General features: G+C 51.9%; 1 protein-coding gene across 1 annotated transcript in view; it reads right to left on the bottom strand.

Annotated features, from left to right (window-relative positions):
• Positions 1 to 25,055, bottom strand: part of SH3PXD2B (SH3 and PX domains 2B) — a 58,873-nt gene that overhangs the window by 31,250 nt on the left and 2,568 nt on the right. Inside the window, exons 2-3 of the mRNA XM_062502090.1 lie at positions 17,709 to 17,789; positions 1,572 to 1,647 (exon numbers count right to left, since the gene is read on the bottom strand). Of these exons, the coding sequence (XP_062358074.1) occupies positions 1,572 to 1,647; positions 17,709 to 17,789 (157 nt within the window). The remainder of the gene's footprint in view (positions 1 to 1,571; positions 1,648 to 17,708; positions 17,790 to 25,055) is intronic.

Genomic DNA, 25,055 nt, shown 5'->3' on the forward strand with positions numbered 1-25,055 from the left:
ATTCAGATGCTCAGAACAGGATTGGGAACAAACTCCAGTATTCCCAGAAGCTGAACACAATCAAAACCCCAGCAACTGCAGGGAGACAGGACCATGTTTTTGCAGGAAAACGGTTCCAGGCTGCTCCAGGGAACTCACCTGGGCTGACAGAGACAAAGCTGGGCTTCAGCTGCAACAAAACTTGGCATCCCAAAGTGGGAAGGCAGAGAACTGCTCCAGAAAGCAATCGGGCTCCAGCACAGCCAGCAAATATTAAAAGAACCAAGTGAAATTCTCTTTCAGAAGCAGAGCTTGCCCACCCTCTCACTGGGGAGGTTTTGGCTCCAGGGAAAAGCCAACATCTCCTGACTGCTCCAGGAGCCTGGAGGGCAAAGGCACCACCATTCCAGCTCCAGTAACACAATTTCCCTGAAGCACAGGGCTCCTGCAGCTCTCCCAGCCTTTATTTTCCAGCACTTTCCACCCCCTTTTTCCCACACTGGAAATCCCAGTGACATGTTTCCGAGCAAAGGGAAACTATTCCAACACCAAGGAGAAACAAATATTGGTGAGTGTGAGCAGCAGAGCTCCCACCAGGCTTCCCTTCCAAAAATAGCAGAGTTTTGGTGGGAATTTTCTGCAAGTGCAGCACAGCCAAAGCACAACTCCAATTTTTCCAAGTGATGCCCTTTGCAAGTTTGGCTTCCATCTCTCCCTGCTGGCAAGAGCACTTGTACAGCAAGGGCTTTTCTGCTGCAAATCAGGTGAGCTTTGCTTTTGCTGATGTTACAATGCCAGACCAGATTCTCTTGCTCAGAAAGGGGTGGAAATGATTTTTTATTTTTTTTTTCAGTACACTCAGAGAAAAGCAAAGCCCACAAAGGCATTTATGTTTCTAGAAGAGCCAGGAGGCAGAGCACAACACAAAGGACTGCACTAAACAGACCTGACAGCCACTGGAAGTGATTATGGTGCCGTGACATTCCTAAATATCCTCATTAGCTACTCAGGGGTGGGGGCAAAGACAACTCTGTGGTCAAAGAGACTCCCTGCAGGCTTCTTATTTTCCCAAAACATATCAGGGCTCTTTTTTCTCCCCCACAGCAGCAGCCACCAGCAATCCCCCACACCACAAAGTGCCATGGATGATCACATCTGTTCTTTGGGCATGAAACCACTCGTGTTGGACATGTCACACCACAGAAATCCTGTTTTTGAGCAGTTCCTCCCAGCACCACGGGATGCTGTCCATCAGCTGGAATGCCATTGTCCTTTCCTTCTCTCTGGATGTCCCCTGGAGCTGCACAGCACAGGGAAAGCAGCGTGGGAGCAGTTTTGGGGAGCCTCACACCACCCTCAGCCCTCTGCTGTGCCTGTGGGGTTCTTGCTCTTCCACTCAAGAATTCTGGAGGGGTTTAACACTGCTAACAAATCCAGAGGTTTTAAAAGGCGTGCTGCAGGCCAAGAACTCGCTGTAGCTCAGATGGTTCAGCAGATAAAAGCTGAAATATGTGTATGGTCCCACACAGACTGGGAAAAGGCTCCTGCCATGCCAAAAGCAGCATGGATTTTGCTGGAGCCCCCTCTCCTACCTGGCAGAAAGGGGATGATCCTTTGCTTGGGGTCTTTCTGGCCTCCTTCCATGGGGAACTTGTCCAGCATCTGCATCTAGAAAAGGAAATGCAAGAGACATGAGGGAAGTCAGGGATTCACTGGCAGGACACTCTGCCCAGGGAGGGAAGGAGCAGGAGAGGAGACGGAACATGCCCAGAGATATCCAACTATTCCCTCCTTTGGAAGGGAAGGGATGGAGATGCAAACTCTCCTTTGGTTTCCCTAGGGCATGGATCTGAAGGACTTCTGCAGCTCCTTGCTCCCAGGGTATGGGAATGGGTCTGACTGTCTCTGCTGGAGCTCCCTGCCTTAATAATTCAGCATTTATGGAAGCACTGGAGACAACCTGCCCAGGAAGTGTCCTGAGCACCTGCAAAGTCTAATCAGCCCTCTTCAGCCCTGCACATGCAGTAGTTGAACTTTTTTTTTCCTTGGATCTCAAACGCTGGGATAAATTATTGAGGTTTGGTGCAGAGGGGATGGACAGAAGGAGGTATTTCCCCTGCATTATGAGAGGAAATTAAAAACTCCCCCCAAGACTCCCAAAGACAACAGGAAAATCAGAAAGAGCTCTCAGAGTGAAAACAACTCAGAACCAGGGTGGCACTGAGCACAACTGGGCTGTGCTCACAGCTGCTTCTCCAAACAACTGGGAGGAGTTTGTAAGGAAGAAAATGTCCCCAGACCTGGCACCAGCCAGGGATTGTGGTGACATTACAGCAGCCCCAGGGCATGCCAAGATCTCTTCCCTCAATCCATGAAGATCCAGGCTGGCACCACATCCCTGTCACTCTGTGAAACTCCTGCTGTGCTGTGGTGGAGAGCTGCCCCCAGCCCTGCTCCTCCTGCAGGGAAAAGTTTGGGAAAGCTTCAGACTGGAGAAGGGTGAGGAAAACAAGGCACAAATGCTGCACATCTGATTGTGGTTAAACAGTGCAGTCCTGGAGGAGGCACTGGAAGCTCTCCTGGAGACACTGGATGCCATCCTGGAGGCACTGGATGCTCTCCTGGAGGCACTGGAAGCTCTCCTGGAGACACTGGATGCCATCCTGGAGGCACTGGATGCCATCCTGGAGGCACTGGATGCCATCCTGGAGGCACTGGAAGCTTTTCCTGCCTCTGCTGCAGCCCCAGCTGAGGATCCCTGGGATCCCTGGGAGGCTCCAAGGCACGCAGGGTGCAGGCTGTGCTCTCCCACCAGCACACGCCTGGCCTGTGTCTCTGTCCAGATCCCTTCCCAGCCATGTGATCCCACCAAATCCATCCAGAACTCCAGCCCAGACCATCTCCATTGCCTTTTGCTGCTCAGCGTGGGGACCCTTCTCTGCTCCAACCCAACCCAGTGCCACCAGTGTCACCCCAGCCCTGCCTGGGCTGGCACCATTCAGGCTGGAAGTAACAAATTGCTCCTTTTTTTCTTGCTGGAAGGAGAGAAAGAAGTTGCAGAGTGCCTGGGGCACCCTCTGCATTCACAGGAAGAGGAGAAGGTGGGGAAGGAGAGGGCAGGGGGTTGATCCCATGGATCCCACCCAGCCTGGCTGCCACATCACACAGCTCTGGAGGAGACAGCAGCAAACTCCAGCTCATCAGCTTTCCTGGGCATGAGCCTGTGGGAAGAACAGCTGAAAACCTCACTCCAAGCAAAACAAGCCCAGAGCTGGCTGTAACCACGGGAGGCAGTTTGGGAATAGCAGATCCAGGAGCACAGATCCACAGAAACCCTCAGCCTGGGGCTGAGGGCTCCTCCAGAGCACCACACACAAAAAACACAAAACAGAGAGTGGGAAAGATCAGTTCCAAACCCAAGGGATGCCACCAGAGACAAGGAAGAGCCAGCTGGCAGGGCTGCAGGTTTTGAGGTTCCCTGTGTCCTCCCTGCTCCTGCTGATTTTGCAGGATGGGGGTACAGGCACAGGTTACCACACTGCTCTTGCCAAGGAAAACAACCCCAGCTCTGGAAAAGGGATGGGAAAAGGGAAAAAGTGCAGCAACCCTAGAAACCCTGGGGGAGGGACACAGGGACAGGCAGCAGAAGATGGTGTGCAGCTTCCAGTGGCAGATTTTGTTGGTAGGGCACCCCTTCCCCAGGCACGCAGACACAAGAGCTGTGGCAGGGAGGAGGTTGGCACAGGGAGGCTCCCACAAACCCTCCTTGCAGCACAGGTTCCCATCCAAGCTCCAAACAGGACTGCTCACATCACATTCCCAGAAAGGGGCAGCCAAAATCCCGGGGAGATGGGCAGACAGGGCAGGAGAGCTGCAGACAGACACAAAACATGGGAGAGCACAGAGGGGCCAAGCCTTGCTCTCGGCCAGCTCAGGGAGAAAAATGAAAGAAAAAAAAATAAAACATCCCAGCAACAATTAATCTATTGTTTCTCCCTTTCCAAGATTATTTTTAAATATTTGTGACAGAGAAGGAAAAAGAAAAAGGTTGGAGTGGATGCACTCTGAAGGATTTTGGAGTCTTTTATGATGTTGGAAGCTGTTATATCCCACTTTTTACTGAGCCCTTTGCAAGCAGGAAGAGGGATCACAGCTTCCCAGACCCTGGAGCCAGGACTGGAGCACGGAAACCCAAGTGGGGTATCCAGCCCAGGGCACATTTATCCACACTTATCTCCACCACCAACTTATCTTATCAGTTAGCTGTTTTCCTTACCCAGGAATGTCTGGGCAGTGAGTCTGGAGCGAGGCAGAGTGTGAGAACTCCCTGTCCCCATCCCGAGCTGCCCATTAAACAGGAAAATACAGGAAAAATAAACCAGAATAACACCCCCAGGGATGGGCAGCCTTTAAAAGGCAGTTTTGTACCAACAGCCCTCGCACTGGCAGAGAGCTGCCTGAGCAGCAGGAAACTCCTAAGATAATATCCTAATTAGACCAATTAAGAGGGCTGCAGGGGATCCTAGAGAGAGGGGAATGTCCCTGCTCAGCAGGATTCCTGGCAAGCAGAGGGCTTTGCCCAAAAAGGAGCTGAAGGTGCAGTGCCAGAGGGTTTTCCATGTCACCATGCAGACAGGGTGAGCCCAGAGATCTGGCTGCTGCAGGAGAAGGCCCCAGGTGTCACAGCCTGCAAGCAGGACATGTCACTTCCCAGCTGGAAAAAGCTTGGAGAAATCACTGCCAAAAAACACACAACCTCAAGCCAAGTGCCAGCAGGTAACGAGGTGTGCCACGCTTTGTTTCTGCTTTGATTTTCACAATGCAGTGGAAGAGTTTTTCCCCCTTTTCGAGAGGATTTTTTGCATGAGACAAGAGAAATAGGCAGGAACTGATGCTCAGAAAGTTCCACCTGAACATGGGGAAGAACTTCTTCCCTGGTGAGCACCCAGCCCTGACCAGAGACCACAGAGGGGATGGAGCCTCCTCCCTGGGGATGTTCCAGAGCAGTCTGGACACTCTGCTGTGCCCTGGGCTCTGGGATGGCCCTGCTGGAGCAGGGAGGTGGCACCAGTGACCCTCTGTGGTCCCTTCCAGCCTGACCCATCCTGGGATTCTATCTGGGAATCCTGCTCTGCTTGACTGGCAGAGGTTCAGCCTAAAACCACATTGGTTCTTCGTGGTCCAGCAAGAGAGAGCTGCCCTAATCCCTTTCTCCAGCAGACAGGCCTATTATCCAGAGCAGAGGAGCCAACTTTTGACACCACTTGAAGGGAAAAGGGGAAAAAAAAGGAGTTCAACAAAAGGCTTCCCAGTCTGGCAGCGCAGTGGTAGAATCACAAGAGACTCTTTGTGAGAAGAGCAGCAGGGGAAGGCTGGGGGAAGGCACAGACAGCACCAGCAGCCTGCCAAGGAGGAGAGAGGAGCCTGCTCTCATCCCACACTCCCCAGAGCCTGTCCCTGGAGAGCAGGGAATGCCACAGTGCTGCAGGGTGAACCCCAGAGGGGACATTCCCTGCACTGTTCCCCCTGACCCCACTGCCCAGCTGGCCAGCAGCCAGGGAAAGCAGAGTGCTGCTCCAAACTGGGGTCCCCAGTGTCCAAACTGGAGTCACCGGTGTGCCACAGGTCCCCAGGTGAGGTGGGAAAGGGACACAGGTCCTGCCATCCCTGCCAGGGTGGGAGCACCCAGCCCCTGCGGGGACAGGAGGGACACAGCTCCAGGCTGAGAACCAGGGACTTCTCCAAGGGTTCCTGCAGATCAAAGCACTGGGATCAGCTGCTCTGGGAAACCTCTGCCAAGCAATAGTCTGGGAAGGAGACATCTGGCAGCAGCTCACAGGCTCCTGATGTTTAGTCTCTTTGAGATCCTACATGAGGCACCTTCCCTGCATCCTCAAGGGCTGGCTGAACAAACAGGGGGTGAAAAAAAACAACCCTACAGCAGCCCAGAAGACAGAAGGATTAACAAGGACCAAGCTCAGATCCCAAAAGTGGAGATGTCAGTCCTGGGGAAGGGCTCCAGTGGTGCCACATCACTCCCATTCCACGGCCAAGGGGTGTTCACAGCAACAGGAGCTGACACAACTGAGCAGTGTGAGGAGTTCCAGGCCATTTCACACATCACCACGAGAGGCAATCCCGACCTCCCCAGCACTAGGAAATGGCATCACACAGGCTGGATTGTGAAAACCTCGTGGAAAACTTGAAGCATCGCTCAGCAATGGACAAAGAAAAGAATTAACTGAGGTCAGAGGGGATAAAAGAAAAAGGGCCACACAATTCGCCAGCAGCTGCCACTGCAGGAGAAATTTCCTGTGAAATCACAGGAAGCAACAGGCACACACTGGTGCCTGTGAATAGCTCCTGGCATGGGGAGAGTGGGGTGGGCAGGACACACCACAGGCACCCCAGGACTGAGCCACCACCAGCTCTGGGTCACCCCACAACCCACGTGGGACAAACGCAGGGAGCTGGGTGGGCTCTGAGGACGTGGCAGCTTCACATCTCCAGGTTTGGGCTCAGTAAAACTGAGTCCAAAACCAACTGGGCAAAAAGCTGCCACTGCCCAGGGCAGGAGATCTTTGTGTTCCACAGAGTCCCAGACTGGTTTGGGTTGGAGGGGACCTCAAAGCTCATCCAGGGACACCTTCCACTGGCCCAGGGTGCTTCAGCCTGGCCTTGGGCACTGCCAAGGATCCAGAGGCAGCCACAGCTGCTCTGGGCTCCCTGTGCCAGCCCTGCCCACCCTCCTAATTAACAATTCCTTCCCACTATCCCATCTAAACCTGCTCCCTGTCAGGCTGAAGCCATTGCATTGATGTCGAGCCCTGGAAGTCACTTTTCTCATTACACTACTTTCCTAATCCATTTCCCACTTAATTTCTGATAATTGCAGCCTCTTTTTGACACTGGGTTGGCAGGTCCCAGGCTGCAGGGATGAGCACAGAAAGGAGCAGAGCATGAACACCCCAAAGCACCAGCCCTGCACCCATAACCCAGCTGTGGGAATGACTCCCAGTGGCTGCTTGGGGACAGGGCAGCAATGCCCAGGGGTGCTGCTGGTCTGAGCCACTTCCTCTTCCCCATCCCATCCCAGCCATGGGAACATCCCTGCAGCACAGCTGGGGCTGTGTCACACAGGATGACACAGCCCTGGGAAGAGCTGGTGTCAAAATCCACAGAGCCACCACCAGAGCCATTGCTGGAGATGTCACAGCTGTCAGGAAACCTGCACAGATGAGTCGTGTTCACCCACATCCCCCTCTCCAGCATCCCAAAACATCTCAAACAGCATCTTCCCATATGCTGGGAAGGTTGGAAACGAGTAAGATTTTCGTTTCTGTTGTGGAAATGAAAACAGCGTGGAGGAACAGCAACAAATCTGCCCCATTTCATGTGGGATAGGGACAGGGCTGTGCTCACATCTCCCACCTGATCTTTCACACCCAGAGCCAGCCCCAACTGAAGCATTTCAGGGTCACAGAGAGACTCCAAAACCTCAGCATGACCTGTGCCCTGCTCCTCTCTCAGGCAGCTCCTGACCTGATTTCTCCTCCACCCCTCCCTTCCCCTAACCCTCCCCTACTCGGGATGAGCAGTGTGCATTCCTTCCCTGAAATTAAAGCCACTTTTAAACCTGTGGCAGGCTCAGACATGATGAGACAGAGGAGGAGGCAGTGTCTGAGCCCAGCAAAAGCTCAGGTCAGGAACAGCAGCCTCATGATCCCCTTCTTGCATCACACTTCTTGCTAACCACCATTTCCCCTTCTGTTCCCCTCCAAGTGTCACCTCACCACAGGGACACAAAAAGAGAAATTCTGGGAAGCCTCTGGTCAAATTTGCTGCCTGCTAAAAACCTCAGCACAATTCTGGGGCTGAAAGCAGCTCCTGTTGGGAGGTGCAAAGCTCCAGATGGGAACCTCAGAGCTCCCCTGAGCCTTCCAAGGGGATCTTTTTATTTCCTGTAGGTGGGAGGGGAACTGGAAAATGCTGATTTGCCAAGAAGAAAAATCAGCAGGTGAGGATTCATTACAATTAACGTTTCCATGTGAACTCCTGAAATTAAAAGGCCTTTTTTTTTTTAATGTTTTAAGCCACTCATCAAGGAGAAAGCTTTTCTTAAGAATATTAATAGTGAACAAAAACCCCAAGAGAACGTTTTACACAGGCTGAACTGAGCTTTCCTTGCTCAAATTTAAACACTAACTCTCCTCCCCTTTTCAAGAGCTTCCCAGCTGGTTTAGCTCTTTACGTGGCTGAGCACAGAAACTTCTTTAGAGCAGTAAAAAAAAATGAGATTGCAAAGTTCTGTTGACTGAGTTGGGATGAGAACTCCAAGATCCTGGATTTCCCTGGAAGTTTCCACAGCCCAGGGCAGCACAGGGGCAATGCCTGTTGCCAGCAGTGGCAGAAATCCTTACAACAGGGAGGGGGAACCACGGTTTCATTTTTGAAAAATCATTTCCTCCAGTTTCCAGCAATATCATTCCCAAAAAAACCCACAAAAAAACCCCAACAAACAAACAAACAAAAAAACCCCAAACAAATAAACCAAAACCAACAACAAAAAAAAAAAAAACAAACAAAACAAACTGGCAGCTGCATTGTGCAAGGCTGAGCACCTCAGCATCACCAGGATGTTCTGCAGTGCCCAGGGCAAGAGTGAAGTTGCACAGAAGAGTTGAAGCACCTGAACTGAGCCTTCAGCACAAAGATCTCACCTCCATCCACCTCCTTCTCTTTCCTGGCTCTCCAGGAATTCCAAGCTGTTTTTCTGCCACTTTGGGGTGCAGGATCAGCCCCAGAAGGGTCTCAAATCCTCTTTGTAACACCCAAACTCCTCGCTGAGGGAGGTGTTCCTCAAAATCTGCTACAACCACCCATTTTCTTCCTCTCCAGAAATGTCAAGTACCAGCCCATGGTTGATGGTAAAGGATCAGAGGAAAACGGGAGCCACAAGGAATTCTCCACAAGCTGCACAACAGCACCTTGTGTATTGAAAAACCTGGTTTGGCTAATTTAAAGTGGTGAAAAATGGCACCCAAGCAAAACCCTAAATGTTCAGTCAAAGGCAGTATTAAAAGAATAAATTCACCTCCCTTAATTACACCTCCAAGATCTGATTTCCACGCTGCCAGGTGAAGACAGCCACAAACCTCATTTATAATTCAACACTCAGGGACTCACCCCTCCTGCAAAAGACCTCAAAGTGTGGCCCCAGCAAGGCAGAAAGGCTCAGGGAGCTCCAGCTGTGACAGGGAAGGTGCTGGGTGTCCTCATGCCACCAAAGACCATTTTTGACGTTATTGCTCACTTTGCAACCTCAGCAAAGAGCAGAACATGGAAGTCACCACAATGGGGTGTGGAGCAGCACCCTGGGGGTGGGAAGATGAGCAGAAGGAAAACCCTGGAGTCAGCATGGCACCACAGGGCCCTGCAGCACCCACCCACTTGGCACCACCTCACGTTTTCCCCTCTCCATTCTATGGCTAAAAGGTCCCCTCCCCACTGGAAGCTGTGAGTCACAGGGGAAGGGCAGATCCTGAGCTCTCCACATCCAGCTGAGGGATCCAGCCTTCCTCACACCCAGGAAAAGTCTGTGCTGCATCCCAGTGATGGGAATGAGGACACAGGCAAGCCTTAGGGCACGCTGGATAATGGGAATAACATGCAAGGGAAGTAAGGAACAAGGAACGTCACTTCTTGGATGGAGCAAAACAAGAAGTTAAATTGTTCCCCTGTGCCCAGGCCCCCCCCCCCCCCAGGAGACCCTGCAGAGGTTCACAGACCCCAAACTGCCAGAAATCCCTCACCAAAAGCACTGGGGCAGTGATTCACAGCAGCCTGGCAGCCCTGTGAGACGTCACCCCCTGGAAAGGATGGGAAAGGAGGGAGGAATCAGAAGTGTGGGGAAACTCCTTCAGCTTCATCACCTTCCCCTGCAAGGGCAGGACAAGCCCAGCTCTTATTTCTGTCTCCCACTCCCCATCCAACTGCACAGATCCAGTTCCTGGCTGCCTGTCTGTGCTGTTCCAGGAGGATTTAACAATAGAACCAGGTCCTGGCCATTCCACTAAAAATCCCCCACTCTGAGACACAGCACTCCTTCACACTGATTTACTGCTCTCCGTCCTCAGCTTCTCCCCAAGCAGCATCAATCAGCTCGAAACTGGTTCATTTTGGATCCGGGGCTGCTGCCACATGATATAAATTGCAGGTCTTTCCATCAGCAAAGTGGCTTTGTTAGATTGATTAAAAGCACACGGAGACGCTGGGTCTCACGTCAGCCCAGACCCACCAAAACTCCCCAAAACCCCCAGGGCACAGGCAGGCACCTCCCCAGGGACAGACCCCATGGCAGGGGGCAGGAGAGGGGCCACCAGGGTGCTGGCAGGAGCTGAATTTTCAGAGCTTTTGAAATAATAAGTAGCTGGGGAATGGAAGGGCATCATCTCACCCCTGGTTCGGGGAGAGAGGAAACAGAAAAACCTTTAACCACTGTATTATCCAAACTCTTCCCCAAAAAATCCACACTGGATTGTCAGCACAAGACCTCAGCTCCATCCTCAAGGGACAGAGCTTTTATCCCTCCTATCTCTTTGGCTCCACGGGTTTCACTCAGGCTCCCTCCCAGCTCAGACCCTGTGATGTTTCCCCTGGGATGTGCTTCCCGCAGGGCTGGGCAGCAGAGCCTGGGAGTGCTGTCTCCTGCAGCTGCTCTGCCAAGTTTCCAGAGGGAAGGAGACCAGGGCTGCCAGGAGGGATGAATGAACAGAGAACAGCCCAGGAGCCAGCCCGGCTTTGCCTTGGGTGCAGCTGGGAACAAGGGACCATCCAAAGGGAATTGGCAAAGATGGACTCACAACAAACCGAGAAGCAAAAGGAGAGGAGCTTGGAATAAACCAAGAACCATGGAGTGCTGTTCCCAAACTGGAATCAACCAAGAACCATGGAGTGCTGTTCCCAGCCTGGAATAAGCCACTGGATGCTGTTCCCAGCACCGCTGGAGACAGGTTTTAGCTCCAGGAACTGAAGGTGGTTTCTCCTGCAGACACGCTGCCCAGCACTGCTGCGTGTCCCAGCGCTGTGCTGGCCTGGGAACGCTCATCCAGCACCACTGCAGGGAATCCAGGCTGCTGATTCCCAGGGGCAGGCACAGCTTTGGCTGCCAGGCACAGAAGGGGGTGCCAGCTCCAGCCCATGCTCAGTCCCTGAGCTGCCCCTGGCACGCTGGGGAATGCACCAGCTGCTGCTGCCAAAGGCTGGAACGCTATAAATGGGAGACATTTGGAGAGAGAAAACATGAAGGAGCCAACTTTTAACTGGGCTGAAGTGCACTGGACTGTGCATGTTCTTTGTGGAGGGAGTGAGGAGGAGAGTGGTGAAGGTCTTTGATGCACTGCTGGAAAAATACTGGCTTCTCCTTCTGCAAACAGAAGGAGCCCTTATTTAATGGAAAGTGTTTCTCCTCCTCCTGGGCTCCAGGATGGGATTTCACTATTCCTACACTTGTGCATGTGGTGTTTGGGCTCGTGGCTCTGGGTGCAGTCTGGGCAAAGAGGACAAAGCAGTTGCTGGTGCTTTGTAGCAGGAACCTGGCTGGAGGAAGCTGTGGGTTTTTCCCTGTCCTCAGTCATGCAGGGCTTGACTTTCCTGATCCAACTGCCTGAGAGCAAGATCCTACTGATGTATTTTTGTGGGAGGGTGAAACCACGAAGATCATTGCATACACAACTGCTCAGAATTTTGCTGAACTTCATAAACCCTGGAGGAAACAAAAAAAAAATAAAAATCCCCCAAAGTGTTGAAATAAGATTCCTATTACGAAAGAACTACTGAGAGGGCCCTGTTTACCATCCCTGGACACACAAAATCCCTGGCTGAGCTGCCTCAGGGCTTGGCCACCAAAGAGGCCGCCCAGAGCAGGCATGATCCAGGAGATGGGGGAATCCAGGCTGGCATTCCCACCTGCAGGAGCCCTGTGCTGCTGGGGGCACGTTACTCAGCACAGCTGTTCTTTATTCTCCAGATCAAGAGGATTAAGATAACACTCATTTCACCTCTGAAAACTCCTGCCAGGAGCCTGGGTTAAATAATGGAGGAGGAGGAGGAGGAGAAAAAAGTGGAGGAGGAAGGGAATGAGACAGAGCAAGGCAAGCTCTGAGCTCACAGTAATGGAAGCAAGAGGCTCATTTTAAATTTTCAAGCCTGAAACAAGCTGATGGCAACAATCCCTCCTTGTGTGCCAGCTCCAGCCTTCAGAGCCCATTAAACGTGGTGGATTATTTAAAACCTCTCTGAATCCCTGAGACAGAGACTTTCCCCTCTCCCTGGAGCCTGTGTGCACACTACAGGTGAGGAACCCCCTCCAGAAGGACCAGGCTCTGTTCCACATGGACATGGCAGGCACAGACCACTGCCTGCTGCCAATGTTCTCATGGAAGTGGGCACCACTTCAACAGACTATTTATTTTTTGGTGTTCCACACAAAGCTGTTGGCCCCAGGGCTGCAGGACTCTCTCCAAGATGACACAGCTCCAGGTAGGTCAAAGCTTAGAGTTTCCAACAAAGAACCTGAAGGAGTTGTTAAACATATGGAAAAACAAGAGAACTGGGAAACACACTGGAGGCACAGACAGACAGGGAGGGAGAGTCAGAGCCAATTTTAATGTTGCTTCAAATTCTCCCTTTTTCTGTCCCTGAATTGTGCAGTGAGCACGTTTGTGCTCCAGCCCTGGCCTCAAAATGAAAGCTCTGTGCAGAGAAGCAGCCACAGAACATCATCACCCTCTGCTGCAGCTCCTGCTGGGACAAGGACTGAAGGAAAGGTTTTTAACTGCAAGGGGGAAACCTTGGGATAACCCTTCCCAAAAAGGGGAACCCCTGAAACATCAGGGGACAGCCGGGGGGATTTGGGATCTGCTCCAGGGAACAGGGACAGGAGCAGAGGGAACGGCCTCAGGCTGGGCCAGGGGAGCTCAGGGTGGACAGCAGCAGGAATTTCTGCATGGAAAGGGTGCTCAGGGATTGGAACTGCCCAGGGAGCTTTGGATCCCCATCCCTGGAGTGCCCAAGGAATTCCTGGGGGTGACACTGAGAGCTCTGGGCTGGGGACAAGGTGGGGATCAGGCACAGCTGGGACTGAGATTTTTTTCCAACCTCAATAATTCTGGAATTCTGAGAAAGTGGCTGCAACCAAAAAGCAGAAGATGCTCAGGACATGGGGTGGGGCTCCCTGGGGACAGCACAGGGGGCTGGCAACAGCAGGAAAGGTGTAAAAGGGTTGGATTTGGGATGTTCTAGGAGTGCAGCAAGACAACAGTGGCCCTCAGTCACATGAAGACCTGAAGTGACTGCCAGCAGCGCCTGATGAGCTCAGAATGACAAAGGGGGGAAAAAAAATGTTTCTTTTTGGGGGTTTCCACAAGAAACCACAAGAGACCAGCCAGAATCTGTTCTCTAAGCAGCAGTGCCACTCCTTGCAGCCAGTGGTTTCAACAGGATCCTTCCAAGGAACTCACCAGGCTCCGACCACGTGGAGCATCCCAGGAGGTGCACGGGAGCCCTCAGTCACTGCACAGCTTCTCCACTTCTGGCAGGGCTGGGAGCATCTCCCAGGCAGGATCAGACCCTGATCCTCTCTCTCTGCCCGCCACAGAAACCACTCCCATGCCCAGTCACCACCTTCCATGCCCCCTGACATTCCCAGCATCCCTGCCAGCCCAAATTACTGCCCTGGGTAATGCTGGCCATCCCTGCAAGCATCAATCCCATTCCTTTGATTTCTTAGGACCAGCATCCATCTGCTCCCAGCAGCTCACATCTGGAATAGTGAGTGCTGCAAAACAGCCTCGGTTCTGTTTGAAGGAAATTATTCCTCCAGCCAAGGGATTTATGCAAAACCAAGTTTAGCATTTGGAGTTATAAGTTCTGTACAAATCCTACAGTTACCCCAGGTTCTCTAGGGTTACAAATTCACCACAAATCCTACAGTTACCCCAGGTTTCAAACCTCAGAATTCCAATTTTATCTTCCTTCATTCCTAAAAAAGCTGCCCTCGTGTAAAATGCCATGTGACAGAAAATATTCACGGAGGGAATGAGGAGGAGAGGATCTGCAGAGCAAAACCCCTCCTGAACTCCTGCAAAGAGCACAAGGTGGAGCTGATCCTTGGCTTAAGAATTCTGATTTCAGCACCTGGAATGGTGAGCCCAGAGCAGGAGAGGGCACGACCTGAGCACTTCCCATGGGATGAGAGCCACCACTGCATCTGCTTAAGCTGCTGGCCTGGGTCCAGGAGGAAGCAGTGCCTGGTGCTGAGCTCAGCTGAGCAGGGAGCAGTGGTCAGCAGCTCTCAGAGGGAAGGTGACAGCCTCCTGCGTGACACTGCATGGCCCCTGGGGTGGCACAAGGAATGGGACAGACAACCAGACAGAAAGAGGAGAAGAGAAAGGCAGAGAGGTGCTTGGAAATGCTGCTGCAGCCATGAGCTGGAAACTTGGAATTGTGCAGGACAGGGCCAGGCTTGGGTAGCAAGGACAGGAAGGGGAAGAGCCCTGCAAGGCCACAGTACTCAGGTAAAACCTCAAGTGCTCCTGGCTGGATCTGTGAGATCACTGTGACCAGCAAGGTGACATTCCTCATTCCAGCACGGGGAACCTCTGATGTCTCCAAAGGAATTTCTGCATGGAAAGGGGGCTCAGGCACTGGAACTGCCCAGGGAGTTTGGATCCCCATCCCTGGAGGTGTTCAAGGAATTCCTGGAGGTGGCACCGAGTGCTCTGGGCTGGGGACAAGGATGAGGCACATCCCAAGGACTCTGATCCTGGAGCTCTTTGCCAACCTCAAGGATTCTGTGGAGTCAGACTCCAGCAGACTCCAGGCTTCACTCCTGGTTCAGTTTGTGTTTGGAACGTCCTTCCTGCCTGCCTGGGGAGGGGAGGACACTTTGCCCCGTGGCTCTGCTGTCAGCACTTATCGTGTGCTCGTGTTTTCCTTGGCCCTGCTCCTGAAATAATTATTTAGCCACAGTGGAAGGTGACAAATGATTCAGCTGCGGCCCCACTGGGAATATCAGGAGAAACTCCCCAGCCACTCACACTGAGCTGCAGCATCTCCTCAGCCAAGGCTCAGCCCCACCAAGCTCCTCTCTCCCACTTGGATCCAGAAGCTCCCACGTCCCTGCCAAGGAACAGCCCCTGACAGCCAAGGAGGGTGCACCAACCTTCACTCAGTGTTTGAGAAAACAAACCCTGCCCAGCCTCTGACAGGAGCATGGAACGTGCAGCCAGAGCCACTGGGAACACTGGTATTAAATGAACAAATATCCGACCCAAACATGCATGTACTGGGATTGCTCAAGGCTCTGAGGATGGATAAACCTGGATGCATTTTCCCTGGATAACATGAAAGACAGATTCTTGACAAAGAGATCACCTGCGACTCAAATTTCCAATTCCTCCTCCAGAACATCAAAAAGATCTTCAGAACTGGACCTAGGAAAAATATTTTCCCCTCTTGCTGTTTTCAGAAGCAGCTGAACCGTTTCAGTTCTGCACTTATTTTGTGGGGGGCTGTGTGGAATTTTTTTCCTTTTTTTTTAAATAACCAGAGGCATGAATAATTTCCAGCATGGAAAACTTCTGCCTGAAGAGCTAAAATTGGCATAGAATCAGCCAAGAGTCACACAAGAAAGGCCTCCAGCAATGGCAACAGTCAGGTGCTACGAAACCTACCTAGAGCATTTTTTTCCACTGTGCTCAGAGGATCTGTTTCACTCCTCGCCTCTGAATCCAATTTCCACTGTCCTGCACCACAAATTTAAAATAAGGACACCAGGAAGCATGTGTGATAAGGGGGAAGGAAGGGAAAAACCACAGCTTCTTTCATTCTTTCAACAGAGCCAGAAAGGAGTGGTTGTTGTAATTTTTTTCTTTTTTTTAAAGAAAAAGTTACAGGGGACAGCAAAGGGAGGAGATGTTTACTCTAAACTTTCCCACCTCCACCATGATATCTATCTATATGTATTTATAAATTACCTCTGCTTCTAAAGGTGTTTAACAGAGTCTCTGGCTCCTGTGATGATGTTTCCCACCTCAGGAATCCAGCCAGGATGGAGAGGAGGGAGAGAGGCAGGACAGCCACGATTCCCTCCCCATCCCAAGGGAAAGAGCACAGCTGGAGGCACCAAAACCCTCAAATCTGTGCCCTCCTTGCAGCAGAGACTGCAATGAGCTCAACCACCACCTTGGAGCACCATGAAGATGAGATGCTGCAGAGAAGGAAGCATGAGTTCCATTTCCTTCCAGCCCTGGCTGCTGCCCAACAGCTGTTCCTTGTTTATTTGTTTTAATATTTCCTTGGTTACACAAGCAGCTGCTCAAGGCTTTAACCCCTGCCTGCACCACCCTCCCTGGGGCTGGGGCTGTGGCAGCAGCACAGGGCAGGGTCACCAAAGCTGTCACCTCAGCCTGGGCACGGCCCCAGCTCTGCTGCAGGTGTCCTGCTGGCCAGGGGGCACAGGGCACCACTGCTGTGAGCAGCATCTGCCCCCATCCCAGACTCTGCAGGATCCAGCTGAAGCTGGGAAATCCATCTGCATTCCCAGGGGCTCGCTCTGCTGGGCAGCCTGGAATTTCAGCAGTGTTTGTGTCTGGATGCACACAAGGCTTTCTCCTTCCTCTCTGCCATACAGACCCCAAGTGATGCCCGGCCTCACGTGAGAGGGCTCTGGGGGGCAGAGGGTGCCCAGCTCCTCCCGTGGTGCCACAAACAACCCAGGAAGGGCATTCCAGGGGCCCCGCTGGCAGCTGCTGCCAACCCAGAGATCCCTTCGTGCGTTTTCTTTTCTCCTCTGCACAGAGCCTGTTCCAGCAGCTCGGTTTGTGTTTTGGCTCATAAAGCCCAGCCAGACCCCTTGGCTCATCTCCACCAAGGAGGAGGTGGAAAACACCCTTTGCCTGCTCACCCAGAGCAGGGTTTGGATTTTCTGCAGCCCAGCCTGTCCCAATTGCCTTTCCAGCCTCCTCCCTCCCACTTCCATCTTCCTCCTGGCTCCCTCCTGCACCAGGAGAGAATTAAATCAGAATCGAGGAATGGCCTGGGTTGGAAGGGACCTTACAGATCATTTAGTTCCAACACCCTGCCATGGGCAGGGACACAGTCCACCACACCAGCTTGCCCAGAGCTCCATCCAGCCCCTTCTTGGACACTTCCAGGGATCCAGGGGCAGCCACAGCTTCTCTGGCACCCAGTGTCAGGGCATCCCCCACCCTCACAGAGAGGAATTCTTTCCTGGTGTCTGATCTCAACCCACTCTCTCAGTTTGAAGCCATTCCCCCTTGTCCTGTGCATAAAAGCTAAACCCCAAGGCATCACTGTCACTTCATGCTTTTGTAAAAAGTCCCTCTCCATCTTTCCTGTTGGTTCCCTTCAGGTACCAAAGGTACCAAACCCCCCTGGGCTGGCAGGGGGAGTGGGCACTTCCCCAGGGAAGTTTCTCCAGGGAATCAAGTTTTCCAGTGGCAGCCCTGCTCTGCCGTGACAGCAGCTGGGAAAGCCACAGGGATGGAATTTGGACCTAACTCCAACAAAATCCTCCCCCAAAGCAAACAACCCCCCCCCTCAATAAAACCCCCAGAGATCACACAAATAAAGCAGAACCCAACAGCTCAAGCGACCTCAGCCTCTCACCCTCCCCAGGCAAAGCCCAGAGCTGGAGGATTCCCTACCTGCAGGTCGAAGAACTTGCTGTACCGCCGGTAAATGACCTCTGTGGCTCCATTCGACCAGGTGACCTTGATGATGTAGACCTGGAGGGAACAGAGGCAGAAATCAGAACACTGGACCCAAAAACTCCGCACCACAACCCAAAAAGAGCTGCCCCCACAGCTAGGTGACAACCAGGGGAACACTTCAGATCACTTCAGCAACACCACAACATAGGTAAACCTGAATTACTGAGCCCCACTGCTGCAGCTTAAGCAAACGTTTGTTTCCAGTGGTGAGCTGAGCTCTGTGGCCCTGAAGAGGGGCACACATTGAACGTGAAGCGTTTCACACTTCTGTGTAAAAACACAGCACAAATCCCTCCAGACACAGGTGTCAATAACCAAACCGTGGCCACCTCATTTACAGCTGTAGCACCAAATTTGATGTTGAGACCCAAGGGCAGCACCTGCACCAGTCTGGCCACTGGAACTGAGACTGCAACAGCTCAAGCCCCCAAGGTCTGAAACTCCACCTGTTTGGGTTTCTTACACTTGCTGGGGAGGAAATCAGCATGCTGATCCTTAAAACCCACACAATCAACCCCAGTCATTGCAGATTAGTCACAAACCCCCACACCAGGCATTAACTGGTGATGGATGCAAAACAAAACACCAAGCCCAGCCCATTTCGTCATTAATTCTGCAGACAACAAGCAAATCACAGAAGGAGGCAATTAGTGATCTAATGTCATCCCTTGTGTTTCACAGAAAGCAGAGATAACCCCTGATGAGGTGCCAGCGTAACACCCAAGTGATACAAATCTCAAATTGATAACAGATTGACTGAGCAGAACCAAGGGTATTTTTTTTTTCATTTTCTCCTAACTCGAGTCCTTAATTCCACCAGAAATTCAAGTATCAGTTCCCTGGAGAAGGACCAAGATGTTCAGAAGCCCAGGTGAAGGGACCTGCTAGAATTTTTGCCAGCAAAATCAAGCACAAAGGATCAAGCACCTTAAAAGCTGATGTTGTGGTATTTAAAACAGAAGCCCTCAGGAGTTTCACAGGGTTTTCCCCACTGAGATACCCATTTTTCCAGATTCTGGAATGTGACCAAGATCCTATACCAGTATTCAAACTCAAACACCAGGACAGAGCAACACTCAGTTATCTGAGTTTACCAAACCTACTCAAATCCTGCACTGAAAATCGGCCTCCAGTCTCACTCTGCTGCTCAGAGGGCTGACACAGCCTGAGCCACCAAGGGAGGACACTCCTGATGAGTGACAAATGCTTCCCAGTGGAATCACTTCCAAATTAAGACAGAAAACCAGCAGCAAGAATGATCAAGTTCTTATTGCTAAAATAACTTCACTGTGCTCAAACCAGTAATTCAAGATCCACTTTTTGTTGAATTTGGGTTGGAAGAGACCTTAAAGATCCAGTGCCACCCCCTCCCATGGGTAGGGACACCTTCCAATGTCCCAGGGTGATAAAGCACCTGGCCTTGGACACCTCCAGGGATCCAGGGGCAGCCACAGCTTCTCTCCAGGGCCTCTCCACCCTCACAGGGGAGAATCCCTTCCCAAAATCCCATCCAAGCCTGCTCTCTCAGTCTGGAGCCATCCCCTGCTCTGCTTCCATTCACAAACTCTTATTTTGAGATGAAGGACCTGCAATGTCTCTGTATTAGCACAAAGAAGACAGATGGATTCTCCAAGCCAACATCTGCTCCAGCTGTGGAAGCCTGGAAGAACCACGCTGTGCTCCAAGGGACCCCTCCAGCAAACCAAGGGTTAACCCGATGTTACCACACGTTCAAACTCCTTTACCCTCTCCCCAGGACTTGCTGCTGGGCCAGCATGAGCTCATGTGGGCTGGAAGCTCAGCTGATATCCCAGTTTTCTCAGCAGTCCCCAGCACTCCTCGGGGTTATATCACTGCTGGCTGCGTGCCTGGACAGAGCCTTCCACTGGGGCAGCAAGAGGAGCCAACTTCTCTTCATTGTTTATTCCTATCCTGCCTTTATTTGGAGTCAACATCTTATTAGACTGGGATTTTAATCAGGATGTGGATATACTCCAGCCAAAATAATTCCGTGCTCTTCAGGGTAAGAAAGGCACGAGGTTTGAGGGCACACCAGGCTTCCCTGTGTGCTCTGCAGCTGAGGGAAGCAGTGTTTCTGCTAAGTGATGAGCTCAGTGCTGTTTTGCTGAAATGCAGATCTCCCAGGGGTCAGAAGAGTTTCTTGCACATCCCTTTCCAAGAGCAGAAAAGTCTCCAGGGGCATCTCCTCAACCTACTTATGGAAAGCAGACAAGATGGGGAAACCCACAGGAACCGGGCATCTGTAAAACCTGGGGAAAGCCAATTTCCTCTCTTCTTGTGGATATTCCTCATCCTCCCAACAGCCCCATCCCACCAAGGGTCAGAACCATCACAGAGCTTGGTCTCCCCAAGGACCTAATCCAGTCCCTGCTGTCCCAGAAATAAAAATTATAAAAAAAAACCCAGCAGAAAACACGAGTCTGGTGCTCAGAAAACAAGTGCAGGTTTGGAAAGGTTTGAACAGTGCACTCAGGCACCCAGAGAGAGTTTCCAGGGGATTGGGCACGAGGCACTGAACTGCCACAGACCCCTAAATCCCTTCCTCAGGTGCTTTTGGAAGACACTTTCAATGAGCAGGAGAGCTTTAAAACCATTGCACTTGGTCTGAAGTTCCCCCTCCTGGCCTGGCACTGCACCATGTCCTGCCAGGAGCAGCCACCATGAAGCAGCAACCCAAATCCCAAATATCCAAACATCTGAAGGCAAGGAGCTGAGTTGGTGAAACCCAGGAATGGTGACACCCCCTGGAAAGGACACCCTGCCCTTCTCCCAGCCCTGAGAGCTACAGAAGCCACAGGGAGAATTTTGGGTCTTGTTTAATGCCAGGTCAGAGAAGCACTGCTCACCAACACCAAACCTTCTCCATGCCCCCATCCCTTGGAGGACAGAAATGGAGCAGATCCTTCACAGAAAATGGGAACTTGCAGATGCCAAAGGCCGAGTACAACAGACTCCACTGGAACTGGGCTCCCAAACTCCTTGGGATCCCTACACCACAGGGAAATGGGCCCAAACCATTAAAAGTTGCCAGGTGAGCATTGTGACCAGTGCCCAAGGCTTTCCTTGGTCACACTAAATGCCCTAAATGGAAATAAAATATGGAAAAAATTCCAGGGGATCTTGCAGCATTCCCAGTGGGCACCATGATCCTCTCCACCATCACCCAGCATCTGTCACTGCTGTCCCCTCCCCAGCACCTCTCTGAGAGGGAGAACAGGCCTGTGGAAAGTGGGGCTGAAAACCTTTGGAAGGGAACTGTCAGAAAAATGACAAGAAAATGCAAACAGCACCTGGCCAAGCGAACCGGAGCTGTCAGAGGGAGCTGCGAGGGCTCCACAGCCCGGGGGAACACTCCTGACAGGAGACAGCCAGGGGGAGAACCAGGACATCCCTCCTGGGCAGGGCGAGAGAGCTCCTGGGAGGCTTCAGGAGCCAGCTCAGACACATCCAGAGCCACGGGAGTCACGGGGACAGAGGGGATGAGAAGCCAGCGTGAATCTGAAAAGGGCAGCCAGAGATTTCTTTCTTTTTTTTTTTTTCTTTTCCTCTTGAAGAAATGGAGCAGCAAGCCCTGGGAGCAGTCAGGCACCAGAAATGTTTCTGCAGGGACTGCTGGAAATCCCTGGTGCTGCACACAGCAGTGGCTGCTGGTGACTTCCACTGCTCAAAGGGACCGCAGCCAGTCCCAAATCCTTGGTCTTGCCTTTCCCAAAGAGGCACAAAGTCCCACACAACAGCACGGGCAGAGAGAGGAGCTGATTCAAATTGCTGACTCGAGGCAAGGAAATTAAGAACAGATACTGAAAGAAAACAAAACAAAACAAAACAAAATAACAGAACCAGTTTCCCGTTCTTGAACACGAGGCCGTGTGACCTCGCAGAAGAATCACTTCTGGACTCCACACATAAACACACCAAGACAAGCTGGGAAGCAGCCTGGACTGCTTAAATGTGAGCAGGAAAAAGGCAGAGTGAAGGTGAGGAAAACCTAGAGCTGCAGTTTCGGCTTCTCTCCTCGTACAGGAGCTTTCCAAAGTTTTTCATGGAGATCTGCACGGCATGCTGGCTGGGGGGGACATCCATAAATCCCACAGGAAAGGATGTGGGAGAGGGCAGCTGCCTGGGAACTCTGCCTGGCACCCAGCTGAACCAGGCAGCAAATCTACCCCAAACTCAGCAGCATCCAGCTGTGCCAGGTGGAGCCCAGAAGCAGCTCAGCCATCCCAGCATCAGCTCTCAGAGCTTCCCTGGCATCCCTGTGCCCAGAGCTCCTCCACACTGACATGGGCAAGATGGAGAGCAACACCATGGTCACTAGGAAGGACACCTCCACAGCATTGCAGGGACACCTGAGAAGGTCCCCAGCCTCCAGCAGAGCTCCTGCAGCAGCTCCAGACAGAGCAGACTCCAGAGCTGTCTGCAGAGCTCTTTCCAGAGCCTTGGAGCCTGTGTGGTCCTGGGTCCAGGGAGACTCTGCACAATAAACTTCTCTGTGGAAACCTCCACATATTTAAAGCGTCTTTCACCAGCAAAGAGGAAAAGCATCAGTCAAAAGCATCAGACTTTTGATTTCACCCACGCTAGCCCGACCCTGAAACGAGGGGAGATGTGAGAGCCTCACCCTCCCTTCGGCCACCACACGAGAAACCCAAAGGGGCAGAGAAACCAAAGGAGCTGAGCAACCCAGCCAAGACAGAGTGGGTTTAATGTAGAAAAGGGAGTGGGAAATTGTAAGAGGAAAAGAAAAAAAGAAAAAAGAAAAAAAAAAAAAAGGAGGGAGGTGGCTGGAAACAAAGAAAGTTCTTGGCACCAAGCTGCTGCGTTTGGCCCCTCTCCATCAGCCCTCGCTGCTGCAGTCGTGCAGGGCTGGGGAGGGGACGTGGGGGCTCTTGTGCCATGGGATGCCAAAGCTGGGAGCAGGAGAGGGAGAGCCAAGCCACAGCTCACTGAGCAGACAGCTTGTGACCCACTCCCTCCTGCTTTGTGGCTGGGGAACTGGGATGAGGGTCATGCTGGCACGGAGAAGGATTTCCAGCAGCTGCAGGGCACCAGGGACGCTGCCCTGGCTCCTGTGGCAAAGGGAAGACAGAAGCAGCAAGGCAGGGCTGCAGAGAGCTGGGCAGCAGGGATGGAGGCAGCAGCAGGGCAGGCAAATCCTCACCAGGCTGAGCACACACCCAGCACTGCAGAGCAGCCAGCTCCGGCTCATCCCTTTGACTGATCCCTGCTCCCACCCCACAGCCCGAGCACGCTGCCAGCACTCTGGGGTGCCAAGGGCACACACACAGGGTTGTGCCAAAGGCAGGACACCCCAGCAGAGCCTGCTCACACCCCTCAGGCACACAGCACGTGGCCCAGGCACGCTGAAGGTCACGCGTATGGATTCTCCTGTTTCCTATTTCCCACTGTGCCACCGCAGGGCCGGAAGACAGAGATACCCTCCAAAGCAAAGCTGTGGGGGATCAAGGTCACAGAGCTGGGGGCAGGAGGAGGCCAGGGATGGCCCCAGAGCTGCAGCTCACTGCTGGAATCATCACTGCTGTGAGCATCAGCTTCCCACGCGGAGCTGCTCCTGCCTCAGTGGCCAAGGGCCAGGCAGGATTTGGCCCTTCCACATTCCAGCTTTTCAACAGCCTTGAGAAACGTGGCTGGGGAAGAAAAACAAAGGAGAGTTTGAGTTTGAGTGCTGGTTTTCATCCACAAAGCTAAGAGTGCTCCATTAAACCCCAACTCTGCTGAGAGGTGAGGAGGAAAGACTGGTGGAGCAGAGCAAGGAGAGGGCAAAATTCCTAACAACTCCCTGCCTCGTTGGGACAGCATCATCCAGCTGACAGGAAATGGGATGAGACAAGGCACAACCACAGGATACAGCAGCAAAACACCACTGAGGATGCTGAGAAAGGCCTCAAACCTTTAGGAGTCAAGCTGCAGCTTCCCCCAGCTCGCTGTCATTCCTAATTTGGTGACCCTGCACGGATTTCACACTGCTCATGCCAACCTCCTCCTTCCTCACTCAGCCCCTCCGGCTGCCCACAGGACATTCCCACCATTCCAAGGGCATGGTCGCCCTTCCTAGGGAGGCAGCACAGGGACAAGTCATCCCCTGACCCCTTCTTGAAGCCAGACAACCAGAATGATTCACAAGGGTGGAAATGACATCGAAAATCCACAGGAATTGCTCAGCTGTACAGAGTGACACCATGCCAGGTGCCCACCAAGCTCTGGGCAACCAGGGGACCACAAAACACAGTCCATGGGGCATTTCCTCAGAAATTCCTTCAGCCCTAGAAATACAAGGCACTAAAGAACCACTGAAGCTGTAGATTGGCAGCTCTGTCCTCTTGTCCTTCAAACACCCCATAATCATTTCCAGATAAGCAGTGGGGCTGGGCTACACAGAGAATGAAACCACTAATGGCCTCACCACCATCACATCACAAATTCCACATCAAAAATACAACACCTTTGCTTTTTTAATGTGGTACTCCTCAAATTCATTTTAAAATACCTGTAGATCCCATTAGCCAGATTCCACCATGCACTGTTAATTACTTTCACAACCCAGATGCCACAAATGAGGTCTTCACCTTGTTTAAAGTTTTACCATCTTGTTCACTGGGCTCGCTAAATAAATGCGTGCTGCACACTTTGTTTAATTTTCCCATTTTCAGGGACACATGGAGGCTGGGAATGGAAGTCCTGTGAGAACATAATCCAGCTTTGCCAAAAATGTAACCCACCCAAACATCATGCTGTTGAATGGATAAATATAATTTTGTATGGTGCTCCAGAACAACTATTTAAACCTATATAACTATGGAAATGTTCCTGGTAGGCAGAAATGGGATGGATTCAATGGCACTGCTATTAACACACAGAAAACACACACATTGCAGATGTAACAAAATGAAACATCCTGAAGCTTGCCCAAAGGAAAGAAAACCAAATCTGGATTTAGTAGGAAAACGCTTTATTTTAGGGCTTCTACTTGAGAAAAACAAACACAATACTATAAAAAGGTCCTGCATGAAGTCCTTTAAAGGAAAATCCAGTCTGTTTCAACTATGGCTTTGTTTTGGGTCTTTTCTGAATAAACATTAATTTATCGGAGACTTGGCAACACCAGAGAAATGACAGTCTGCTACTCTGTCTCTCACAATGATTATTTTTAAATTTTACTCTTGGACTTTTCCTTCTCAGATTTGCAGGATTCCCCCCTGAGCCCTCGCTGGCAGCATCCCTGAACTGTGATTGCTCCAT

Source organism: Cinclus cinclus, chromosome 14, assembly GCF_963662255.1.
Source record: "Cinclus cinclus chromosome 14, bCinCin1.1, whole genome shotgun sequence".
In the NCBI taxonomy this organism is placed as follows: Eukaryota; Metazoa; Chordata; class Aves; order Passeriformes; family Cinclidae; genus Cinclus; species Cinclus cinclus.